General features: G+C 48.0%; 5 protein-coding genes across 6 annotated transcripts; 4 read left to right on the top strand and 1 right to left on the bottom strand.

Annotated features, from left to right (window-relative positions):
- Window positions 1–4,276: 4,276 nt before the first annotated feature.
- On the top strand, window positions 4,277–6,358 carry LOC310883320 (dynein light chain 1, cytoplasmic). The gene is made up of 2 exons (XM_083803411.1): window positions 4,277–4,571; window positions 5,629–6,358. Exons 1-2 carry the CDS (start codon window positions 4,440–4,442, stop codon window positions 5,764–5,766), a joined length of 270 nt encoding a protein of 89 aa, XP_083659537.1. The 5' UTR covers window positions 4,277–4,439; the 3' UTR covers window positions 5,767–6,358.
- A 347-nt stretch (window positions 6,359–6,705) lies between these two features.
- On the bottom strand, window positions 6,706–13,887 carry COQ5 (coenzyme Q5, methyltransferase). Its single transcript, XM_083803399.1, has 7 exons — window positions 13,689–13,887; window positions 13,126–13,275; window positions 12,454–12,678; window positions 9,501–9,607; window positions 7,756–7,844; window positions 7,435–7,546; window positions 6,706–7,319 (listed from the first exon to the last, which is right to left on the bottom strand). Exons 1-7 carry the CDS (start codon window positions 13,840–13,842, stop codon window positions 7,218–7,220), a joined length of 939 nt encoding a protein of 312 aa, XP_083659525.1. The 5' UTR covers window positions 13,843–13,887; the 3' UTR covers window positions 6,706–7,217.
- A 235-nt stretch (window positions 13,888–14,122) lies between these two features.
- LOC310883319 (dynein light chain 1, cytoplasmic-like) lies at window positions 14,123–17,537 on the top strand. Of its 2 annotated transcripts, none has more exons than XM_083803409.1 (3): window positions 14,123–14,259; window positions 15,484–15,621; window positions 16,927–17,537. In XM_083803409.1, the coding sequence occupies exons 1-3, from the start codon at window positions 14,221–14,223 to the stop codon at window positions 17,062–17,064; spliced, it is 315 nt and encodes a 104-aa protein (XP_083659535.1). In that variant the 5' UTR covers window positions 14,123–14,220; the 3' UTR covers window positions 17,065–17,537. The 2 variants fall into 2 exon arrangements, with proteins under 2 accessions (XP_083659535.1, XP_083659536.1); XM_083803410.1 differs by lacking the exon at window positions 14,123–14,259 and adding an exon at window positions 14,874–15,037.
- A 148-nt stretch (window positions 17,538–17,685) lies between these two features.
- On the top strand, window positions 17,686–19,732 carry LOC310883322 (dynein light chain 2, cytoplasmic-like). Its single transcript, XM_083803413.1, has 2 exons — window positions 17,686–17,978; window positions 19,308–19,732. Exons 1-2 carry the CDS (start codon window positions 17,847–17,849, stop codon window positions 19,443–19,445), a joined length of 270 nt encoding a protein of 89 aa, XP_083659539.1. The 5' UTR covers window positions 17,686–17,846; the 3' UTR covers window positions 19,446–19,732.
- Window positions 19,733–19,997: 265 nt separating this feature from the next.
- On the top strand, window positions 19,998–20,868 carry LOC310883321 (dynein light chain 1, cytoplasmic-like). The gene is made up of 2 exons (XM_083803412.1): window positions 19,998–20,263; window positions 20,545–20,868. Exons 1-2 carry the CDS (start codon window positions 20,132–20,134, stop codon window positions 20,680–20,682), a joined length of 270 nt encoding a protein of 89 aa, XP_083659538.1. The 5' UTR covers window positions 19,998–20,131; the 3' UTR covers window positions 20,683–20,868.
- The last annotated feature ends 583 nt before the right edge of the window (window positions 20,869–21,451 follow it).

Raw genomic sequence — 21,451 nt, 5'->3', positions numbered from 1 at the left:
CCCTTCAAATACAGATTTCAGAATCCAGATTTATTTACTCCAATTGTAATGCCATGCACTAGAAGAGATCATGACAAGCTGAGCCACGAAGTGCTAGAAAAGACCCTTGTAATTACTGTAATAGGATACTGCTAATCACCAGTTTGAGTCTGCTCTTAGGGCTCCTGAGAGCATGCCAGAGAAAGAAGGGTCTTCCACGACTGTGCTGGCACACGCTTCCCCGAGGGCAGAACTCACCTCGTGAGAGTACATGTTCTGAATCCGTTTGCAGAGAAAAGCCATTACTCCCATTCTGTCTCCCTGTACTTCTGTGTAATAAACACCACCAGCTCCATGCATGCGCTCCTTCAGGTCCTGCCATCTGCCTGACAGACGAAGTCCTGAGCATGAGCATTATCATAACTATTTTTCCTATTAACTGCATATTCTACATGCCTGCAAACAGGTAATATAAATTAGCGATTCACAATACATGTGCATTGTTTCTCAACATCTCAAAAGGACACCAAGCATATGAGGAGTATCATAATTTGAAAAACACTGAGAAAAATGCTTGAGAGTTTGAATAGTGGTGGTATTGGGTTCAGCCATTAGTGGCTTGTGCATAATGCTGCGTACACAAACTGCTTTGGCAAGCTCCCACTCAGGCCATTGTGTGTCTGTCATGTATTTCATGGAAAACCTGGGCTGAGTGAAAAGGACCACAGCTGCTTTTGCTGATAAAAGAAGTCACAGCCATTGAGTAGGTTCTGTTTTCATTTGCTGCCCTGAAAGGCTGTGTGCTTAGTAAGATTTGAACTGTCTGGAGCTGACTTTTTTCATATTTGTCTGGCAGGAAGTGAGAGCAAACACTTGTTCCACTCTTATCGTGCCTTTTTGCAGTTACTTCGTTATTTGTTTGAGCTTCACATAAAACAATTGCTTTGATACTTGAATTCTTTAAAGGGTGTTGAATTAAAGCTTCGATTTAATCCCTCTAATCCAATTCACTGCAAAGCTGTAACACTGTGCTTAAGTGTCAGGCCTTTCAAGATTCAGACCCTGCAAATCATAAACCTTCACAAATATGCAAGCTCAGCCTAAAAGTCATTTATGATGCATACATAAATCACGAGGAGAGACGTCAGTGGGTACCATACAACAAGCATGTTAGCAGAGAATTCCCAGTTTGAGAAATACCCACACGTTCTACCCATTTTTGGCCTCCTCCTTTGACTATCAGAGAGAATGGGGACAACATTATTTACATAGAAAAAGGGAGAGGAATTTGAGAGTGAACTGCATGGCCGCAGGAGCTACCAGCCTAAGGTATCATCAAGTAACTATTTAAAAGCAGCAATCAAACTAACAATTTGGACAAAGATGATCCCACATTCCCAATGCAGCAGAGGCTAGTCTTAAAACTGCCGGTTCGCTGCTGCTCCCCTACCCACACACTCCAGTGAGAGAACAGACTGCCTGATGCTTGTTCCCTGCAGCCTAAACTGCATTAGAAGTTGCAAACACACATTTCCTTAATGAAGGGGTTTGTTACAACGTCACCACTAATAAGGGAATTACAGCCCTGACTCAGACAGCCACAACCACCAAATGAGGACCCCTTGCAAAGGCCAGACGAGCTACCTACGGGGCAGCATACGTTAGTACCTTGGCGTCCCATGGCCTGTGTACTGTGGAAGGTGCTGTGCCCCACAGGATGGCGTGAACCCCCTCTGGGCCCAGGTGATACCCCGAGGCAGGGGCAAGATGCCCCTCGTGGTGCTGGTTCGAAGCACAAGCAGCTCTGGGGCTGGCTCACACCCTTACAGTGTTCTGCCACGTTGCAATTTATAAACCCAGGCAAGCGAGTAGCTAAAGTTAAAGACGTGTATAACAAAACCATGACCTGTAAATTCTGCCTAACTGCATAATATGTATTTGTAAAACAACTCATGTTTTCTCCATGGTTAGTAGTTAGAACAAAAAGAAAAATAGTCCATTCAGTTAAAAAAAAAAAAGGGGGAAGGGGTCGGGGCAGATACTGAGCTGCTGTAAATGTCTCTAGTTCCCCTGGAGACTATGGAGATAGCTTGACTTACACCTGCTAAGTTTTTTTCCATTACTATACAGATCTGTAAGATATAATAAAATATTAGATGCCCTAGCATGTAGATGCCAGGTTTACAAAGAAAATTTCAAGGGGGAAGTTTCTTTAGTTGCATGGAAATACAACAACTGAAGTTGGTGTATTGATAATAATGATTATTTCATGTTTTGGTAGTAACTAGGAGCCCCAGGAAAAAATCTCTATTAGCTGTAGTGATACTGTATTATTCAACATAGCAAAAAAAAGAAGCCTCAACTGAACAGTGCTTGCAATCTAAGCTCCATCTGCAACAGGAGTCTCATGGTATACATTGTCCATTACCCAATTTTCTTTGGCACCTCTTCTACTCCAGCTATCATCTCCTGTATGTATTTGTTCTGCCTTCCCCTGCAGCTCTATCCCGAGGGAAATTACAGTTTTACAGTCTTGATCAACAAGTAAAGCTCTAATGTTTCTCTTTAAAGCTATGTATCTTAGGCTTTTATGTTTCTCTTTAAAGCCATGTATCTCACCCACACTGACATTTCTTGCAGTCGTCATCACATCTGTTCCTTCAGCTAACCATTTCTTAATAAATGCACAGAAATGTGCCTGCAGCTACCAAACAACCACCTCCTCAGAGATTCACGGGTGTTTCTAAAGTTCATTGTAAGCACTGGGAAGATTGTTAACTGGTTCGTTTCTGTCAGCACAAAACTGTCTAGTACTTAAAGAACCATTGCTAGTGCTGCAGAGACTACAGACAGTTCTGTAAATTGTTTATGGTGGCCCCAAGACTATCCCAAAGCTGCTTCTTTAAGTTGTTAGCGCACAAGGTTTCTTACACCCTTTCACCTGCTGCATTGAATCAGATAAGTTCCCTTAATTTCATAACTTTCAAAGTTGTTCCTAATACACACTGATGATGGTGGTATAGAAAACAAAGCTGTGAATTATATCTCTTCTAATTGTAATGCTAAAACCTGGCTGCTAAAGCTGAAAGTTATTTATGAGATACTGTAGAATGGCATTATCCAGTTTTAAGATTTTGGGGGAGAGAATATTCTTCTGAGGTTGCCTCAGAGCTTGAAAATGCAAAAGGTTTCTTGCAGTTATGCTACTTTTGCTATGAGTGACACTGAGCAGGTAACTATACTGCATTAACATGAAACATATTTTCATTTTCAGGAGTTTTTCATTTTTCAGTGACTTTTCTGGAGTTTATTTCTACAAGGAAATGGCAGTCCCACCAACCAACCTTCTAAAACCTCTTTTAAGTCAGGCTGTGCTGTTTGCTATAGACAAAGCTCAGAGTCCTGTTATTAACAGATCACCAGCTGTGGAACACTCAACAGCAATTTTGTAGCTGCTGACGAGAGTATAAGCAGAAAGTGCCCCAGGGAGAGTGAAACTAACAAAACAGAGCACTGTGGATCTCCCCAAACATCTTGCTTCATTAGAAAAAAAAAAAAGCAGGAGTTAAGAGTTGCAGAAATTCTGAGGTCTGAAAGAGGTGCCTCAAATGACACTTAAGTCTGATGGATTCAGTTCATTAAAGGAACAAAGTTTAGAGCTCACATGATCACAGTAAATAGGGGTAAAAGATTTTTATCAGAGATCGCTTAGTCTGAAAGACAGTGACAAATTGAAGAGAGATATATTGATAGGAAAACTGATCGAGTGTGACTTATAAGCTATGGAACGCGTTTCTGTGACGTGGGCAGGCTTCCCCCTCAGCAAGAGGCATCTCGGGGGCAGGGATGCCGGCTCACAGGGAGGCACCAGGCCTGCTGCAGAGATTGTGAGGGGAAATTCTGTGAAGTTTTTCTGTGTTGCTGCGACCTGGGCTGGGGCGAGTAACAAAATGGCCTTGGGGGCCATGCATCAGCTACAGGAAGGAGTTTTACAGAAACTGGGACATATTTAGACGTGCTGGAGGCTGAACTCATTTTACAGAACGGGTATTTTCTGCCCTGGATCAGCAGTTCTGCCGCACGCGGCAGGGACCCCCCTGCCGCCCCTCAGGGCCGGGCCGGGCCGGGCCAGGCCCGCCCGCCCCCCGTCGCCATGGCAGCGGACGCAGGCACGGAGCATGCCGGGCCGAAAGAAAACGCCAGAGCAAAACCCCGCTGGGGCCGCGCGGAGCGGCCAATGAGCGCTCGGGGGAGCGGTGGCGACGCCCAATGATCGGCGGAGGGGGCGGCCCCGGGGGCGGGCCCAGGCGCTGCCGGCGGCCCGCGGCGGACACCCGCAGAGCTCCGCGCGGGCCGGGCCGGGGGAGGGCCGAGGCGGGGCTGCCGCAGCTCGCGAGGCGCTGCTGGGCAGGCGGCTGCTCCCGCGACTCGGCGCTGGGCTTCGCTCCCCGCAGGCAGCCATGAGCGACCGAAAGGCGGTGATCAAGAACGCGGACATGTCGGAGGAGATGCAGCAGGACTCGGTGGAGTGCGCCACGCAGGCGCTGGAGAAGTACAACATCGAGAAGGACATCGCCGCGCACATCAAGAAGGTGAGCCCCGGGTCAGGCCCCCGCCCGCACGAGAAACCGGGCGGGCCGCAGGCAGCTAGGCACGGGGCTCCGCAGAAACGAGTCCAGGGACACTCGATCGGCAGGTCGGGCTTTGCTGCAGGCGGGTGGCCTTACGCTCCTTTTCCTCCTACCTGTGGAGCTCTGCGGTCCTGCCGCTCTTCTCTTGCAAAACTTTCTGGTTAAGCACTTTCCTCCTTTATCTCCTTGCCCAAGCGAACAGAATGGCAGCTGACCTGTCCCTGGGACTGACGTGCCGGGACAGAACACTGGCCCCATTGAGCCTATTGAGCAGCGCTGGCTTGCTGACCTCGTCACTTTTTTTCTTCCCTTCCCACCCCATTTAAGACAAACTGTTCACACTAACGCAGAACAGATGGTTCGTCACTTGCTGTTTGTCAGTTTTTCTCCAGCTCCTACTTGGAGCCAGATTGAGCTGTAAGTTCAAGCTGCAAGATCGAGATGAGCAGAACACAAACTTGCATGCTCTCACAAAAAGTCCCTTCGTCTCAGGGCTGTGGGACACCACAATACACAGGCACTGGCTGTAAGCTATTCATACAAGCCTCGTAGGTACTAGTTTATCTAAAACTCACAGCAGTCTCCCAAGTATGATGGGTAGAAGGAATATTCTCATGACATGATATTAAGGATGCAGCAGAGAATTTTCCATTAAGAGTCCTTTCAGCATCCTTATTAAGGATTAGTGAGTGAAGATAAATTAACAGCTTAATTTCTATAGATTTAGAACAAAGTTCTTAAAAGTTACCATTTGAAATCACAGTATGACTTTTGCAGAAAAATTATTTTCCCTGAACATATATATTTTAAATTTATTCCTGCTTTCTTAGGAAGCTTTTTTTTCCCCCTTCATAAGCAGCAGAAAGTACTAAGACAACAGATGATCCCTGCACTTAAGAGCATATGCTGCTCCTTAATTGCTTTCTTCAGAGAGGGATACTTGCTAACAAGTTACATATCAGTGCCAAAATAAATGTTAGTACAAGCAACGCTAAATTCCGAGCTCTCTCTTCTGCAGGAATTTGACAAGAAATACAATCCCACTTGGCACTGCATCGTGGGAAGGAACTTTGGCAGCTACGTGACTCATGAGACCAAGCACTTCATCTACTTCTACCTCGGCCAAGTTGCTATTCTTCTTTTCAAGTCTGGTTAGCACCGTGGACTCCTCCTGACACTTGCGTCTGGTTACAGGACTGCACACTAAACCCAAACAGCCTGCTACCTTCAGCCTTCCTGAGGAAAGACCTCACCTTCAGGTCTTTCGTTGTATTGTTAATGGTCAGGGATTTTACTGTAGTAGCTGTAATTTTCGTTGTGGCTATGAAAATGTCTTCCTTGTATTTATTTTCTTTGAAAACACAGCTTCTTTGCTAATAAAACTACTGGAACGGTTTGTCCTTTAAGACTCTTATCTGCCCTTCTGCTGTCTTAGTGCTTGCATTATCTCTTTATTCCCCTGTGAAGGAAGGAACATCCCCACCCCCATTTTTCCCCTAAATCCACAGCATCTGAATCCTGAGCTAATCTATGAATACATCGTCAGTCAGTAAGGAAGAATAACGGGATTTTTCCTGAGAGAAGATGGAAAAAAATACTGCTCTTTGAGTCTCGATAAGCATTTCGGTATGTATAACCTCCGGTGCAAATTCTGGAGTTCAGCTATGTTGTGGTGGAAAGAAGTTGCTTTTCTGATTTTGGGAAAACTGGTGAATAAAAGCAACAGTCCTTTTATTTCCTACTCTTCAGAACAGAGGGATTTTCATTCTTTTATTGCACAGCTGTCGCTTTAGAATATAACTCATGTTCTCTAGCTTTGAGTAGTTTATTTTTTTTTTACTCTTCCTATTTTTTTTAAATGTATCCTGCACCAGAAGGATCAAATCTTCAATAGTTTAAAGATCAGAAGCAAATGTGTGGTATTTTTATGGAGATGTTCTACATCCAGCATCGACAAAAGAAACGTACGTTTGCCTGATTTGATATGTAGGCAAACGTACATCATCACATTCCAGAATAGTTATGAAGTTATTATCCCTCAGAAAAGTTTCTTTTCTTTTAAAAATATTAAAATACTGTCTTAAATGAAAAGTAGTTGATGCATAGCTGTTTTATTTTGTAAGGCTTCTACTTGTTTGAAAGAAGTAAAAGGATCATGGAAAAGCCCCTTGAAGTCCACACGACTAAAAGACAATGACAGCTTAATACAGGTTTAATAAATCCAAGTCACTTCTCACCGCTATGACAGCCCCCTTGAGGCTGAGGAAAAGAAAGGAGGTATCTCATTTGAAGACTAGTTAGTCCATTTCTGTACCCACATCAGGTGTAACTGAAGTTTCTCCGTTAGTTAGTAATGCTCAGTTTTGGCCATGTCCTTTGTGGTGCACTTGAAGAACTGCAAGTGTACAAAACTGACCACAGAAATCACTTCATCCTCAGGTCTCGAGGGGAAAAAGGTTGCCGACATTCTTCTGGGCCTGTCTACTGAGCAAGTATCTGCTGCACCAGCTCTTAAAGCTTTCCTCTTCTATCTTCATAGAGTTAAAATTCCAAGCTTTCCGATTACTCAGGAAAATTATACTTCTTGCGTTTTGCTACATAGTAGGCTCATAGTTTGAAACCTGAGTGAATGGCAACTATGCCTGAGGATAAATTCTGATAATCCACTTTAAAAAACCCTGCATCTTCTATCATTTCCTTCAGCTCCTCCTGAAAAATAAGTTCCATAATTACAACCACCTGAAAGCCTCTAAGCCAGCTGCCTCCACAATTCCGGTGGGACTGTGTCTTGTGTATCAGTGCATCCAGAGAAATGTTGTCTTACCTGAGGGGGGAAGCGTCGGATGCTCTCCACAAGATACTGGTAAGACTTCCAGTCACCAGCGATAATCTCACCCAGAACAGGGATAACCTGGAAACTGTAGAGATCATAGAGCCTGCAGAGACAGAAATCATGCACAGATTAATACAAACAAGTTTAAAACCAAGACTCTTCAATGTACGTTGATCTCTTTACCACTATGCTATGTCCAAATTTGATTTTAAAGTGCACAATGAGAAGGCTGCAAAGTGTCTCTGTCTCTTACTCCGGCTGAGTGCAAGTAAGAGTCTTGTGACGTGGCGTAAGGCGTCACCATGTTCCTACCTGGAAAGAAGAGGGTTGCTGACATGACTAAATTCAAGGCAGAGAAATCTCCCTCCTGGTTTCAGCACACGATAGGCCTCCTGAAGTGCCTGAGACAAAGCAGATGTGATGAGTTTGTTTCTGTGGAACAGCACCTGTCTACTGTCATGCCAGAAGCCAACAGCTCAGTGATGAACTGAGGGGAGTACAGAGAATCCTGTCTGGCAACTGCCAGTATTTACCTGTAGAGAAGCATCCTAAGACCATCAAAACCAAAACTAAACCAAAACCCACAACACTCCTGGTGTTACGTAAATAGATTTATAACACGCTTTATGTTGAAATGATGATATTAGGGATGCATTTTTTTCCTTCTCCTTTTCCCTACTCTCAGTTGATGAATGTTTGCCAGCACAGTTCTTGTAATTACAGACCAAACCCAGAAAGGAAAAGGTGACTCAGCTAGAAGAAACAAACTGAAAAGAGGGCATGATATAAATATATTTTTAATCAAAAGACAAGACTTTATTCAACTGTGAGGCACATCAAAGGATCAAAGAAGAAATGATTCTGGGTTTTGGAGGAGCAGTTTGCGAGAAAAGGGAGGAAAGAAAGGGAAGAAAAGAAACTTAGAGCTACTTAGAAAATTCCACCCTATATCTGAAACAAACCAGCCAAGAACAACTAGAAACATTCTGTTGACAACTATGTTTTTCCATACAAGAACACAGAGTTATATTCAGCCTCTGCAGGTTCTACATCTGCTTGGCTTCAAGCGTCACGTTCCTAAGGGATCAAATATAAACAGTACACATGCATGACAAGAGCTCTGAAAAAGAATTAGACGCTTGAATGTGTTTTGTATCAAGTCTCCAGGGAGCCATGCTACCAGACTTCTGTATCCAGTTTCCTTGAAGAGGTATAAGGCAAGGAGCCTGTGCTTCAGAAGGGTGCAGATGAAGCACCGTGAAAGACCACCTGCATTAAAGAAGTTCAAAGACACACATTTCAAGGTGGTTTGCATCCAAATGCTACACCTCCTGTGGAAGGAGCATTGCCAAGGTTATAACACACTCCTCCAAAACACAGACTAGCCAACTAGACACAGGTGATGTACCTTATCTTCACCCACAAGACAGCTAGTCGTTTCCAAAGGACGGATACTGTTTAGAGCACAGAGAACTCTTTCTAATTAAAATCATACTCATTCTTCATGGGGAACCATACTACCAGCCAGTGTAAAGACACTAAACGGGGCTGAACAGATTAATTCGACAGTAGTGGTGGCAGCAGCCAGCTGCTCCCCACTTTCTTCTCTGGAAGCTCTGCTGGCTCAAACAGATAAGTAGAATGAGGCAGGAAGCATCGACCCGCTGCAGGTGGGATATAGGTCTGGTGCTTCAGAGGATTTGGGACACGCAGACTGACTGCGCTGTACGAGTGTAGGTCCTGTAATATCATAGGTTAAAAGATAGGGAATGTAGCATTCAGCCCTTTTTGCCTTAGGAAGAGATTGTGTGGCTTGCCAAGCTGGAAAGATTGGGTGCAACCAGTATAAATCTTACTTTTATGACAAAGGTGGAGCATTTAATCGCATTCTTCATTCAAACATGCTGCACAATATGTGCCACTTATTTTAAATGTCTTAGGAGTAGACAAAGATGTTTCTTTATCCAAAGGGGTTCCTCCTTGGCTTCCTCTGCTGGAAGAAAAAGCATCAGATGGATTGTAAAGACCCTGTGCCAGCACACACTATAGCAACTTACCAAATCGATACGAGTTACGTTTCGTATTCCAAAGGCAATTGTGTAAACATCAAATTTATCATCATCAAAGGGCAGCTCTTCAGCATTCCCAAGCACCCAGGACAAGCCTGTAATGAAAGCCAAAGACACAGTATTGAACAGGCCCTATATAAATGCTGGTCCAAAAAGACCAGGACTTCTCTATTCCAGAATGAAATATTTATTAATAAATAGATATTTAAAAGCAGTGATTCATTTTTGATGGAGGAAAGAACACTTTGGTCTACACTCACAAATCTTTCAGTGCCCTGTATTGCAACAGATCTGCCAAACATTCCTCTGCACACGTGCACGCTGCGTGCACAGCGCCTTGGTCTGCCACCAAGATTTCACCCAAATCTTTCATTGTAGTGGAAAGCCACACAAACTGGCTGCTGGCTGTTGCAAACCTGCAAGAAGAGACTCTCTACTCAGAGAGCGACTACGGACAGCGACTAACATCTTGCCATGCAAAAATAGCTAAAACACTAAAGAAACTTAGGTAGAAAGTTTCCATTGATTGAAGAAGATGAAAAGCCACACTCCTCCATCAGCACTATCAGCATGTGATCCTGTTGCAGCTGTGCAGTTTCCCGAACGCCAACGGATCAAGGCCACGTCTATCTGTGGAGTGTTAGGCTTGTCCACGTTATTTGTGCCAAAGTAAAACTGCTAAGTTTAGTTCTTAAGGTCACTTTCTGGTGACTCTGAGGCAGAAGAAAATATCCTAACAGAAAAAAAACAGGAGTTTTCTGCAACGGCAAGCAACAGTTCAAAGGACAGTCTGCTAGAAAGAGGCATGGAGAACAAAACAGAACAGAAAACCTCAGCTGCTGCCAGGAGGCATTCAAATTTAATTTTTACAAAGTAGATACAGTTGTAGAAAGTGTAGTATAAAAAGATGCACACAACATTATTAAAGCAGTAATTATTTGTCTTATTTAAACCTAGGCAGTTTAAATATACCTCTAAGAAGTGAGTACCAAGAAAAGGGTCTGAACAACAGGAAAACTACCCCTCAGAATACACTGCAGTGAAATCACAGGCCAGAAGTTTGTAAGGGGATAGAAGAAAGGGCTGTCGGTGTTAAGCGAGGAACCGAGGCACACGCAGCGCACCCTACCACTCCTGCTGGCCAAAATGCACGATCAGCAATTGTGCAGCACGCGTGCTTCTTTTCAGTGTGCACAGATCCTGTTGCAGGCTAACAAATACATAGAAATGTATGTACTGGGAAACAGTAAAAGAACAAGTCCCTTACAATTTTAAGGAAAACAAATTTCAGACCTCAGATGATCAGCATGCAAGCAAACTCAGAAATGAGTTTACTAAAACAGGGACGAATCACACGAAGGACAGCAGGCAGGACATACTCAACGGGTATGTGCTGAACGAGGGAGAGAAAGAGGTAAGAAGTCAGAATTGTGGCGCAGTAGTGAAGAAGGCAACCCAGGCAGCAAGATGACAATTGAGCTTCAACAACTACACTGCACAAAGAAAGAAAATTAGAAACTAAATATATGTATTTTGAGAACTTGATAAGATATAAGTCACAAAAATACCTAAAAATTGAAGCCAACTGAACAAAATGCTTTTTTTTGTAGTAGCTAGGAGGCAGTATCAAGCTTTATTTCAGATCCTAAGCTATAGCCATAAAGCACTCATACTTACAGTGTTGGTACAGTTCAGGTGTTCCCAAACTATGATGCACAGAGAGCTCTGGACAGGCTTGCAAGCTGCTCAGATGAGCGTGATGCATGCAGCCTGCCAGAGCTGGAAGAACCCATGCTTTTACCATCAGTTTACTATGCCAAAAGAAGAGGGGGAGGCAGGCAGGCAATGGCCTGGAGTAACCCACCAGCTGAGAATGAGAGCAGCTGAGAGAACCCGTGTCAGCAGCTTTTCTGTCAGCCCCTTTCGCTGCTGAGCTTTGTCTTATGTCCTTCAGCCTACGTAATTTCCAGGCAAGAACTTCACTTGTATCTGCCTAGAAGACCTTTCTTGCAAGGCCCCGTCTGCTCCACACACACCCACACACCTTGCACCAGGAGCTGCCAACAAGAGGTAAGTGCTAGGTGGGTCACTGGCCACAGCTGCGAGTGGAGTTGCGATGGGGGTGTGGGAGCAAAGCACAGTGAAAGGACACAGAGGACATCTCACAACACGCATGCAGAGGCTGCCCAGGGCACTCCTAATGGTGGGTACCCAGGAAAACAAGTTTGAGAACGTCCTGTATGCTTTACCTTGCTAAAATATTTCGTAAATGGCCATAAGTGACAAGAGGATAAACTATTATCATAGAAATGCTGAACCACAAAAGCAGGCCTCCTTTTTTTATATCTTACTTCTAAAAATCAGGCTCTTAGTCAGAACTGGTATGGTCCACAACAAATTCTAGATATCAGTAAATTAATCCATTAACCTGCAAACTAACATTTAATATAATTCAGTTTCTCTGAATATTATTAACACATTCTCTAACTGTGGAAAGTTTTGTAGGTTTACAACATACTACCACTCTTGCATTTTTTATTTGCTGCCTTAATTCTCAGAACTTTAGTGCAATTATTCTAGGGCTGAGCTCTGCTGTATTATCTGCCTTAATAAAATCCGATTAGTCTGCACAAATATAAAGAGCAGGCTTAGGTTATTTGGCCAGTTTTGAATATCCAATTGCTGGATATCGGACCTCATGAACACTTCCATGTCTGTATTTCTAAAAGCTCAAGAGGATCACTGTACGTCTGAACTTCGTACTACGCGTGTCGCACTGGAAAAGTAATTTTACCTTGACAAATATGAAAGCACAGCTTTGGTATATACCAGGGCTATATAGTTCATAGTGTAATCCTGAAGCGGTGATTACCTCGTGGCTATTACGCATCAAATTCTTGCTACCGAGCACATTACTGAAATGGTACGATGCACGACTTACCTTCAGAGTAGCCAAGATGCTGTGCTCTTTGCTTCCCAACTTTTAACATCTCTTTGTTAATGTCACAGACCACAACTTGGGAATCCCCTAGTGGCTTAACTTTTTCTTCCTCGTAACTCTTAGAAATTTCCTGCCACGACAAATTCTGATGGCGCTTAAGCTTCTGCTGGAGTTGGCGTTCTCGTATGGAGCGAACATAATTAATAAATCGAAAGGCAATGTCACCTGCGTTTGTTTTAAAAGAAAGATACATGTTTTAGAATGTTTCCTGAACGTGAAAGTACTAAAACTCCAGGAAATTGGAACATAAAACTCTGAACATCAAACTTACATATTGTACAGTAGGTATATAAGTAAAGGAAATATATTAAAAGCAGACAGTTCAAAACTTTCTGCAAAAGGAAATAGTTTTTAACAGCGTGTTATGGCATTACTGTAATAATTTCAGAGCCTTGGAGTAAGATATTTCAAAGTACAAATAAGTTAGCTTCAACCTCTCTTCACTGTAAATCTGCTATAATATTGTAGTAAATCAGATAGATGTTTTACTGGTTTTAAAGACAGGGAAACTAAGGCAAAAAAAAAAAAAGTTAGGCAACTCAAGTCTGAGCAATCTCAAAGAGTTCAAAGATAGCACGGTGTGGTCATGTGGAACTCACCCAAATTATTTACCTGTTCCTCCAGCAACATCAACAAGAAGCGTTCCTGGGGAAGGATTCATTTTATGCACGAGGATATCCTTCCACACCCGATGAATCCCCAGAGTCATTGAATCATTCATTACATCATATTTCTCGGCCACATTTTCAAAGACCTGATAAACTATAAAGAAAGCACATAAGAAGGAAACGCAGTTTACTTAAAAATGCTCATGTAGGAAGGAACGTGCCCTTTTTTTTTTTGCCTGGTGGAGGTCTGCCACCATGTGGAACTGAGAAAGATCACCTGAAAACTCTTTACACCAAAAGACCGACAGAATCCCATTGACCTTGCTGCCTGACAAAGGTGTCTTTGGAGAAACGCAGCCTCTTCCCGTAACCCTTCCGGAACTCTGGGGGGAAGGATCGAGCTGGGACAAGGCTATAGCGTTTACCGAGGCTCCCGGTAACGTCTCAAAGCAAGCGCCCAGCCCCACCACCCCTCCGGCAGCCCCTTAAGCCCCACAACCGATGCGCGCCGGGAGCCCCGGCCGGCTCCACCCGGGCCCCGTCGCAGCGAGCCTCGGGCCCCCTCACTTTTCTCCCTCCTCTCCTCCTCCGACACGTTCTGGAAGCCGAAATGCGTCTGGGGCCCGGAGGCGAGGCCCCGGGGGAGGCCGAACAGCGCCCGCAGAGCCCCGCGGCGGCGGCCGAGGAACAGCCGGGCCGGGCCCAGCCCCGCCGCCGCCATTTTGAAAGGCGCGACCCGGCCCGGCCCGGCCCGGCCCGGCCCCACCGGGCCCGGTGCCCCCGGCGCCCCGCAGCCCTGCCGAGCTCCGGAGGATTTTAATTTCACCGGTGAACCCCCCCCCCCCCCCCCCCGGGGCCGCGGCACGCCCGTTGTTTGTCGGTCCCCGGTGCTGAGGGGAGGCGGGAGGGGTCCTGGTTCCCTGTCAGGAACTTTAGCGGGAGGGGTCTTAGTCCCCCGCGGGGAATTTAGCGCGATTTAGGGAATTTAGCACGATCTGGGGAGTTCTCCGGTGAGCTCTTTTGCGCAGCGAACGCCCTGCTCGCACACCGCTTGAGTCATCCAGGGGCCTTTGAACCTTTGTGGATAAGGAGTTACTGAATGGTTACGGAGCTACCGAGCCGTGCGTCACGCCGGGAGGTGAGATCACGGCGCTGAGGAGCGGGCCCGGAGCTGCGCTCCCCCAGCACGGGCTGGGCTCCAGCCGCCGCCCTCCGCCCTCACACCCCCGGGGCCTCCTCGCGTCCTGCGGGCGGAATTGGACCAAACGCCCCCGTTTTCGCCCCGTGTTCTTCACAGCACAGCGCCCCGTACGGCACCGCACGTTATCCTTTAGGTGCCTCAGCCAGGGGGAGACACGAGCGGTGCCTACCGGAGGAGTCACCGGGAGAGCCTCGCACGCCGCCTTCACGGACCGGCCGCACGGACGCGCCGGTTGGGGCGGTTCAGCCATGACGGGGGGGAAAGGGGAGGCCGAGGGGAGGCCGAGCGGAGGCTGCGCGGCACCTGAGCGCCCCCAGCCCCGGCGGGCCCGTGAGGGGGGCCCCGCGGGAGGCCCCGGAGGCCCCGGCCCCGCCGAGCCCGGCGTCCGCACAGCGCCGCTCATCGCTATGGCAACGGCCGCGAAGCACGCCGGGCTGAAAGAAAGCGCAGAGAGAAAATGCTGCGAGACTGCATGGTCCTGGCCAATGAGCGCGCGGAGCGGCGGCGGGGATAACCAATAGCCGGCGGCCGGCGCGGAGAGGGCGGGGCTGGCGGCTGAGGGAGGCGGGTGCGGCGCGCGCGGGTCGGTTAAACCCGCGCGGCGGCGGCGCGAGCGGAGCCCCTGAGGTGCGCGTCCGCCCCCTCCAGTCCCCGCCCGCCCGCTGCGCGCCGCTCTACCGGGGCTGCCCCTGCCCCTGCTCCGCGACCGCGAACGGTGAGGGGAGGGTGTGGAGAGCCGAGCCCTGAGGGGCTGTGGATCGATCGGCACCGGGAATGCTGAGGGGAGGCGGGCGGGGCACGGCCCCCCCCTTCCCGTGTTTCCCCGGGGGGATGCGGGGAGCGGCTGGGGGGGCTGCGCCCCCTTCCGGGGGGTCCCGGCCTGAGGCGGGGTGGAGCGGGGCTGGGGGGGGTCGGGAAGGGCCCGGGAAGGGCCCGGCTGGGCTCCCCTTCTAGGGGCTGAGGCGCCTCGGAGCAGATGTTGAGCTGAGGCGGCTGCGAGTGAGGCTGTGCCCTGCCCCTGAGCCGCCCTGCGGGGCTGCTGCACCGCAAGCGGCGTGGCACGGCGGGGTGCTGGGCTGGGCGCTGCCGGAACCCCTGGGGAGATTGCTCGGCAGGTGGCTGCGCCCGTAACTTTGAATTTTGTTCTTTGCCTCAATTCAGGCAATCATGAGTGACCGAAAAGCAGTGATCAAGAATGCGGACATGTCGGAGGAGATGCAGCAAGATGCTGTGGAGTGTGCTACTCAGGCCCTGGAGAAGTACAACATCGAGAAGGATATCGCTGCGCACATCAAGAAGGTGAGGGTCTGGTAGTGGGGTGTGCTCATGAAGTCTCTGTGTGCATGAAATGTCAGCAGGCGAACGTTGCTAGGCAAGTAGCTCTAGAGAAACAAGTTCCAGAGATACTAGATAATCAAGTTGGGCTTTCCCTGTAGGCTGGTGTCCTTATGTTCCTTTCCCCACCCTTTGCATTGATTTTTGTGATCCTTCTGCTCTTCCCTTGCAAAACTTTCCACTTAAGCATTTTCCTCCATTATCTCCCTGTCTAGGTTAACAAAAAAAGTGGTAGCTGACCTGTCCCTGTGACTGATATGCCAGGACAAAACACTGCCTCTATTGAGCTCTCCTACAGCTTTTCTCTGAGAGGAAGCCTGTTTTACGTAGTTCTTGGTTTCAGTGGTATTGAACTTAATCTTCAGGATCTTTTCAGTTCTGTACCTGTGAAACAGAAATTGCAGGGAAACATTATTTTTGGCAAGTCTACTCTACTCACGTCTTTCTTTACGTAGTGACCAAAGCAAAAAATATATATATCAGCCACCAAGGTTTTTTTTTTCTGTTTGCAAAGTCTGTTAATCCTATTCTAAAAGATGGAAGGTGGGAAAGATCTAGTTCTGATTATATTTCCTTCATCAGTTCAGATTAATGGAGAAATGGAGGAGTCTCAGTGGAAGTTAAACTGATTTGAGTGGAAGAGCTATCTTAAAAGTAACTCAGCTAAGCAGAATGGTTGTTTTCACTAGAGAAAACTTGTTTTGCTGTTACCATAGTAGAGAGAGGCACTTTTTTCCAGATGCAGGAAATAGCTAAGATAGCAGAGAAGAGGGAGTTTAGCCTACTGTATGTCAGATACTCTCTGTGGCAGCTACTGGAAGCTTCTGGAGAAGTTTGTGAACACGTCATGTAGATTTGTTCATAGCATTGGTATTACAGAGCTTGTAGCAGAGAGTTTTTTCTGTAACTGTCCCTCAGTCCCTCTAGCACCCATGTTGCAGAGGAACAATGAAGTCTAGATAATGGCTTAATCCCCACAGATACAACACTAGTGGTGAAGCTTTTACTCGGGGGTTACAGTTTCAGATTGTTATGTATTATCTGGGGAGAAATACTACTTTCCCTGAGCAAAGGAAATATTTTGAGCTTATTCCTGAGTTGATAGGAAGCACTGTGGGGGTTTTTGTTTTGTCTGACTAAGCAGCAGGTGAATAAGTTGTAAATAAGATAATCCTAGTATTTAAGAGCATCTGTTCTTCTTCTAATTGCCTTGCTCAAAGTGAATACCTGTTCAGAAGCGTTCTTAATTCCGAGTGATCTATTTTGCAGGAATTTGACAAGAAATACAATCCCACTTGGCACTGCATCGTGGGAAGGAACTTTGGCAGCTACGTGACTCATGAGACCAAGCACTTCATCTACTTCTACCTCGGCCAAGTTGCTATTCTTCTTTTCAAGTCTGGTTAGCACCGTGGACTCCTCCTGACACTTGCGTCTGGTTACAGGACTGCGCTGGCTCCTATGACTGGTTACTTCAGCCTTCCTGAGGAAGCAGACCTTGGTCTTCAAGGGCAATGGCAGGGATTACGCTATGGCAGAAGGTGTTACATTGTGGATATAAAAAGGAAAAATACCAAAAAAAGTCTTCCTTGTATTTATTTTTTTCTAAAAGGCTTCATCTTTGCTAGTAGAGCTGTTGGAGGAGTTTGGCCTTTAAGAGTTCTCTAGCCATCTGCAGTGTTGCCTCATTTCTGCTCGTGCTGTGTGAGTACTGACGGTGTTTTGTTCTCCCTGTTCCAAACATCTCCTATTTTTATTTTCGTGTATTGCTGGATATACTAAAAACCACGGCTATGCTGTCACAGAGCCTGAGCTGTTTCTTTTTCTGCTGATGCCTCTTGGAGATTTGATTTGGAAAATAAACGCCAAGCCCCACCCCAGCTGCCAGCTCCTTATTTCCGCACCGCCGGGAGGGCTGGGGGAGACTGAGGGGGGGGGGACGGGGACTACAACTCCCAGCGTGCCCCGCGCCCGGCTCCATCCGGGTCCCGGCCGCTGTTGCGGCGCCATTACGGGGCGCTGCCGTTGGCGGTGACCGGGGGGCGGTGCCGTGAAGCGGGCGGGGCTGGGCCGCGGGGGCGGGCCTCGGTCTGCTGCGGGGCCGTGAGGGAGCGGGGCGGTTCGGGGCCCGGCTCGGGGCACCCGGCTGGGTACCCAGTCGCTGCCGTGAGGTGTTAGGCGTGGGGGCCATGGGGAAGCAGAAGGCGGTGATCAAGGACACGGACATGGTGGAGGAGATGCAGCAGCAGGCCGTGCAGTGCGCCGTTCTGGCCATAGAGAAGTACAGTCTGGAAAGAGAAATTGCTGCCCTTATAAAGAGGGTAAATGTCTGCTCCTGCTGTGGAATGCTGTGTGGGCAGCAGAAGCCCAGCGGGTGGGTGTTGTCACGCTGTCTGGAAAAGCGAGTTCCGTGGACACAAGATACGTGGGGCTGTGGGCTCGTTTCCCTCAGTTCCCCCACCCCTACACATCCCCTTCCTTGTTCTACCTGTTTTCTTTTGCAATGCCTTCATTTTAAATTGCTGGTTCACCAGCTCCTTGTCCAGGGGAGACAGGAGAGAGCCTGCTGACCTGTCCCACAGCTGGTTGGTAGAAACCAGTTGGTTGCGCGTTTAAATCTGCTGGGGCTTTCTTCAGCTTTTTCACCTAGCACCTGACTTACATTTTATTCAAATTGGTCTTAAGGTTCTGCTCATGTTTCTGTACTAGTTGCGCAGGATTGACTAGCAGGTTCAAAATCTGCAGTAAAAAAGTATTTCTCTGCAAAGCTTTTTGTATTTGTGCCCCCTTTCTACATGCTGACTCATACTAGAAACCCAAGTCTTGGAGTGCTGTTAGGTATGTGTGAAAAAGAACGATGCCTGCGCAAAAGATCTAATTCTGATGCGGTTTTGGCGTTGCTGGATGGAGAAGGAAGAAATCTAAGGGTACCCTGGATCTGAGTGGAAGAGCTGTTGGAAAGCTCTTTCAACTAAATAGTACAAACACGTCTGTTTGGGACGTCTTCCTTTCTGCCACCCAAACAGAGCTACCAGCAGGTTTATTTTTTCCACTTGCAAGAAACGCGCTCTTTGTTAGTGCAGGTCAGAGGGTTCACATTTCATCAGATTTTCTGTGTGGCTCCTAGTTGGAATCTGAGGAAAGCGTTTAACCAAGGTTGCAATACCTGATCAGAAACACTTGTGTGCTCCCACAGAAAGTTTCCTCATTTGAGAGCTGTTGGATATGACAACATATGATTGCCAGCTGGAATGTTCTGCCTTTAATAGACCTGTATAAATATATATATATGTATATGTTTTAAGTGTGGCAGGCTCCTCAGTGTGATGGGATGATGGGAGAACATAACTGCATGACCTGAAGCTTAACAGGTATAGTGTGAGGTCATGGTTTGACTTTTCAGGGGGAAATCCCTGAGGTTACTCCTGCTCAGCTAGGAAGTGCTGAGGCTTTGTTGTTTTTTCTGTTGTCTAAGCAGCAAGTGAGCTATGAGAGGTCAGTAACAACCCTTGTACTTAACAGCTCCTGCTGCTTCTTAATTGCTTTTCAAAGAGTGATATTTGTGAGGTGGAGACATCGGGACAGAAAATGTAGTCAGCATTTGGGTGAGGCCTGCGCCAATACTAAATTCCTAGTGGTCTTCCCTGCAGGAGTTTGAGAAGAAATACAGCCCCACGTGGCACTGCGTCGTTGGAAGGAAGTTCGGCAGCTACGTGTCCCACGAGACCAAGCACTTCATCTTCTTCCTCGTGCGCGGCCTCAACGTGCTCCTGTTCAAAGCTGGCTGAGCCGTGTGTTGCTCGCAGAGCCGCGCGTGCTGCGGGGCGGCATGCTGACAGCGACACGTACATCGATGGACGTGTCCTCGCTCTGGGGGGAGACCTTGGCACGGGTACCATCGGGGACGTCCCTGCTGGTTTTGCTGCGTTTAGGGGAGAAATAGCCCCAAAAGTCCTTTGTATTTATTTTTTTTCCGGAGTAAGCTTCTTAGCTAATAAAGACGTTACGTGTTTTAAGAGCTTTAGGGCTATCTTAAGAGCTTTAGGGCTATTTTCTCTTCTTTCCTAGCGAAGTTTGTGCCCCCCAGCCCCGAGTGACCGCCCCCGCACCCAGCCCCTGCTGCCGGCGGCCGCCCGGGGGCGCTGCGGCCTGGCCCGGCCCCGGGCCTCGTCGCCGTCGCCATGGCAACGCGCGCGGGGCATGCCGGGCCGGAACGGGCAGCCCGCCCATTGCCGGGTGTCCGTCGTAGCCAATGAGCGCGCGGAGCGGCCGTGGCGGTGGCCAATAGCTGGCGGGCGGTGAGGAGAGGGGGCGGGGCTAAGGCTATAAGGAGGCGGGAGCGGCGCGAGCGGGGCCGTTAAACGGGCGGCGGCGGGAGCGAAGTGCGGGACGGAGCGGGGCTGCAGGCGCCCCTGAGGGACAGCGGGGGCCCCCCCCGTGAGTGGGACTCGGCTTGGTGTCGGGCGCAGGGGCCATGGGCGAGCAGAAGGCGGTGATCAAGGACACGGACATGGCGGAGGAGATGCAGCAGCAGGCCGTGCAGTGCGCCCTGCGGTCCCTGGAGGAGCGCGGCGTGGAGTTCGACGTGGCGGCGCGCATCAAGAGGGTAAATGTCCGCTCCCGGGGTCCCGCTGAGCGCCCCGCGGGCACCCGTAACCCAGCGAGGGGGAGTGCCGGTGGGTAAGTAGCCCAGGGCATCGAGTCCCGGGGATGCGAGGTAATCGAGGTCAGGTTCTGCGTGGGCTCGTGTCCCTTCTGTGCCCCTTGTATGCACTCTTCAGGGTTCTCCCTCCCCCTTTTATTTCACGAGTCCTTTAAGTCCTTCCCTCCGCTCCCCAGCGGCAGCCCCGAGCAGTGACACTAAGTGCCCAGCGGTCTCTCCCGCAGGAGTTTGACAGGAAATACAATCCCACGTGGCACTGCGTTGTGGGCAGGGATTTTTCCAGCTGTGTCACTCACGAGACCAATCACTTCATCTTCGTCTACCTGGGTCACCTTGCTGTGCTTCTCTTCAAGTGTGGTTAGAGCCGCGGACTGCTCCTCGCGCTGTCCTCCTGTGACTCAGCTGCGTGCTAACTCAGAGCCTGGCGCCTGCAGCCGTACCGAGGAAACAGATCTTGGGCTTCAAGGGTGATGGCAGGGATTCTGCTGGGGTGATTGGTGTTTTTATTGTACTTGAGGGGAGGATAGCAAAAATAAACGTTCCTTGTATTACCTTTCTTTCCACAGCCAGCTTCTTTTTCAATAAAAAATGTTGTTCTGCCTTTGAAAGTTTTATGGCTGTTTCCTCTCTTTCTATAGTGTTGGTTGTGCCACTTATTTCCCTGTGAGTGTGAATGTCTGACTTGCTAACAAATCTTTTCAAATCCAAAACACATAAGCACTGTGGTAGCCACACTCATAACTTCATCAGTGTTTCTAAGAAAAATAAATCTCAGTTAGGGACAAACAGGAGTTAAAAGCCCTCTTATGAGGCCTCTACTAGAGGGTTATGTGTTAATTCTGAGTCCCACTTTTTTTTTTTTTTTTGGAAGAAACCTGCGAACTGCTGTCCCAGTGAACTTTGAGCTCTTGCCCCCATAATAATGGGAAAGGGATCAGCAGATACACTCAGTGGGTGTGGATGGTACTTGGATGCTCATTCAAATGCGTTTAGAATCTCTGTTGCCTTTTAAGTATTAAACTTTTTTTTGCCTTGAAGGAGAAATTAGGAAGTGTCATCGGTAGACTTTCTGAACTTTCACAAGTGTTACAGCTCAGTGGAGGAATGTGATCCTTCACGTCCTCCTGGACG

The sequence above is a fragment of the Anser anser genome (assembly GCF_964211835.1).
Source record: "Anser anser genome assembly, chromosome: 18".
Taxonomy (NCBI): Eukaryota; Metazoa; Chordata; class Aves; order Anseriformes; family Anatidae; genus Anser; species Anser anser.
Note: the sequence above shows the minus strand (reverse complement) of the source record. Positions and strands in the feature narration are given on the sequence as shown.

What these genes read in the sequence shown, in the direction of transcription:
- LOC310883320 (XM_083803411.1), top strand. Translation starts at nt 4,440, where the DNA reads ATGAGCGACCGAAAGGCGGTGATCAAGAACGCGGACATGTCGGAGGAG. An exon ending in TCGCCGCGCACATCAAGAAG is followed by an intron (nt 4,572 to 5,628) that starts GTGAGCCCCGGG and finishes TCTCTTCTGCAG; the next exon opens with GAATTTGACAAGAAATACAA.
- COQ5 (XM_083803399.1), bottom strand. Translation starts at nt 13,842, where the DNA reads ATGGCGGCGGCGGGGCTGGGCCCGGCCCGGCTGTTCCTCGGCCGCCGC. An exon ending in GGAGGAGAGGAGGGAGAAAA is followed by an intron (nt 13,276 to 13,688) that starts GTGAGGGGGCCC and finishes CTTTCTTTATAG; the next exon opens with TTTATCAGGTCTTTGAAAAT. An exon ending in ACGTAACTCGTATCGATTTG is followed by an intron (nt 7,845 to 9,500) that starts GTAAGTTGCTAT and finishes GCTTTGTCTCAG; the next exon opens with GCACTTCAGGAGGCCTATCG.
- LOC310883319 (XM_083803409.1), top strand. Translation starts at nt 14,221, where the DNA reads ATGGTTACGGAGCTACCGAGCCGTGCGTCACGCCGGGAG. An exon ending in GCCGTGCGTCACGCCGGGAG is followed by an intron (nt 14,260 to 15,483) that starts GTGAGATCACGG and finishes GCCTCAATTCAG; the next exon opens with GCAATCATGAGTGACCGAAA. An exon ending in TCGCTGCGCACATCAAGAAG is followed by an intron (nt 15,622 to 16,926) that starts GTGAGGGTCTGG and finishes TCTATTTTGCAG; the next exon opens with GAATTTGACAAGAAATACAA.
- LOC310883322 (XM_083803413.1), top strand. Translation starts at nt 17,847, where the DNA reads ATGGGGAAGCAGAAGGCGGTGATCAAGGACACGGACATGGTGGAGGAG. An exon ending in TTGCTGCCCTTATAAAGAGG is followed by an intron (nt 17,979 to 19,307) that starts GTAAATGTCTGC and finishes TCTTCCCTGCAG; the next exon opens with GAGTTTGAGAAGAAATACAG.
- LOC310883321 (XM_083803412.1), top strand. Translation starts at nt 20,132, where the DNA reads ATGGGCGAGCAGAAGGCGGTGATCAAGGACACGGACATGGCGGAGGAG. An exon ending in TGGCGGCGCGCATCAAGAGG is followed by an intron (nt 20,264 to 20,544) that starts GTAAATGTCCGC and finishes TCTCTCCCGCAG; the next exon opens with GAGTTTGACAGGAAATACAA.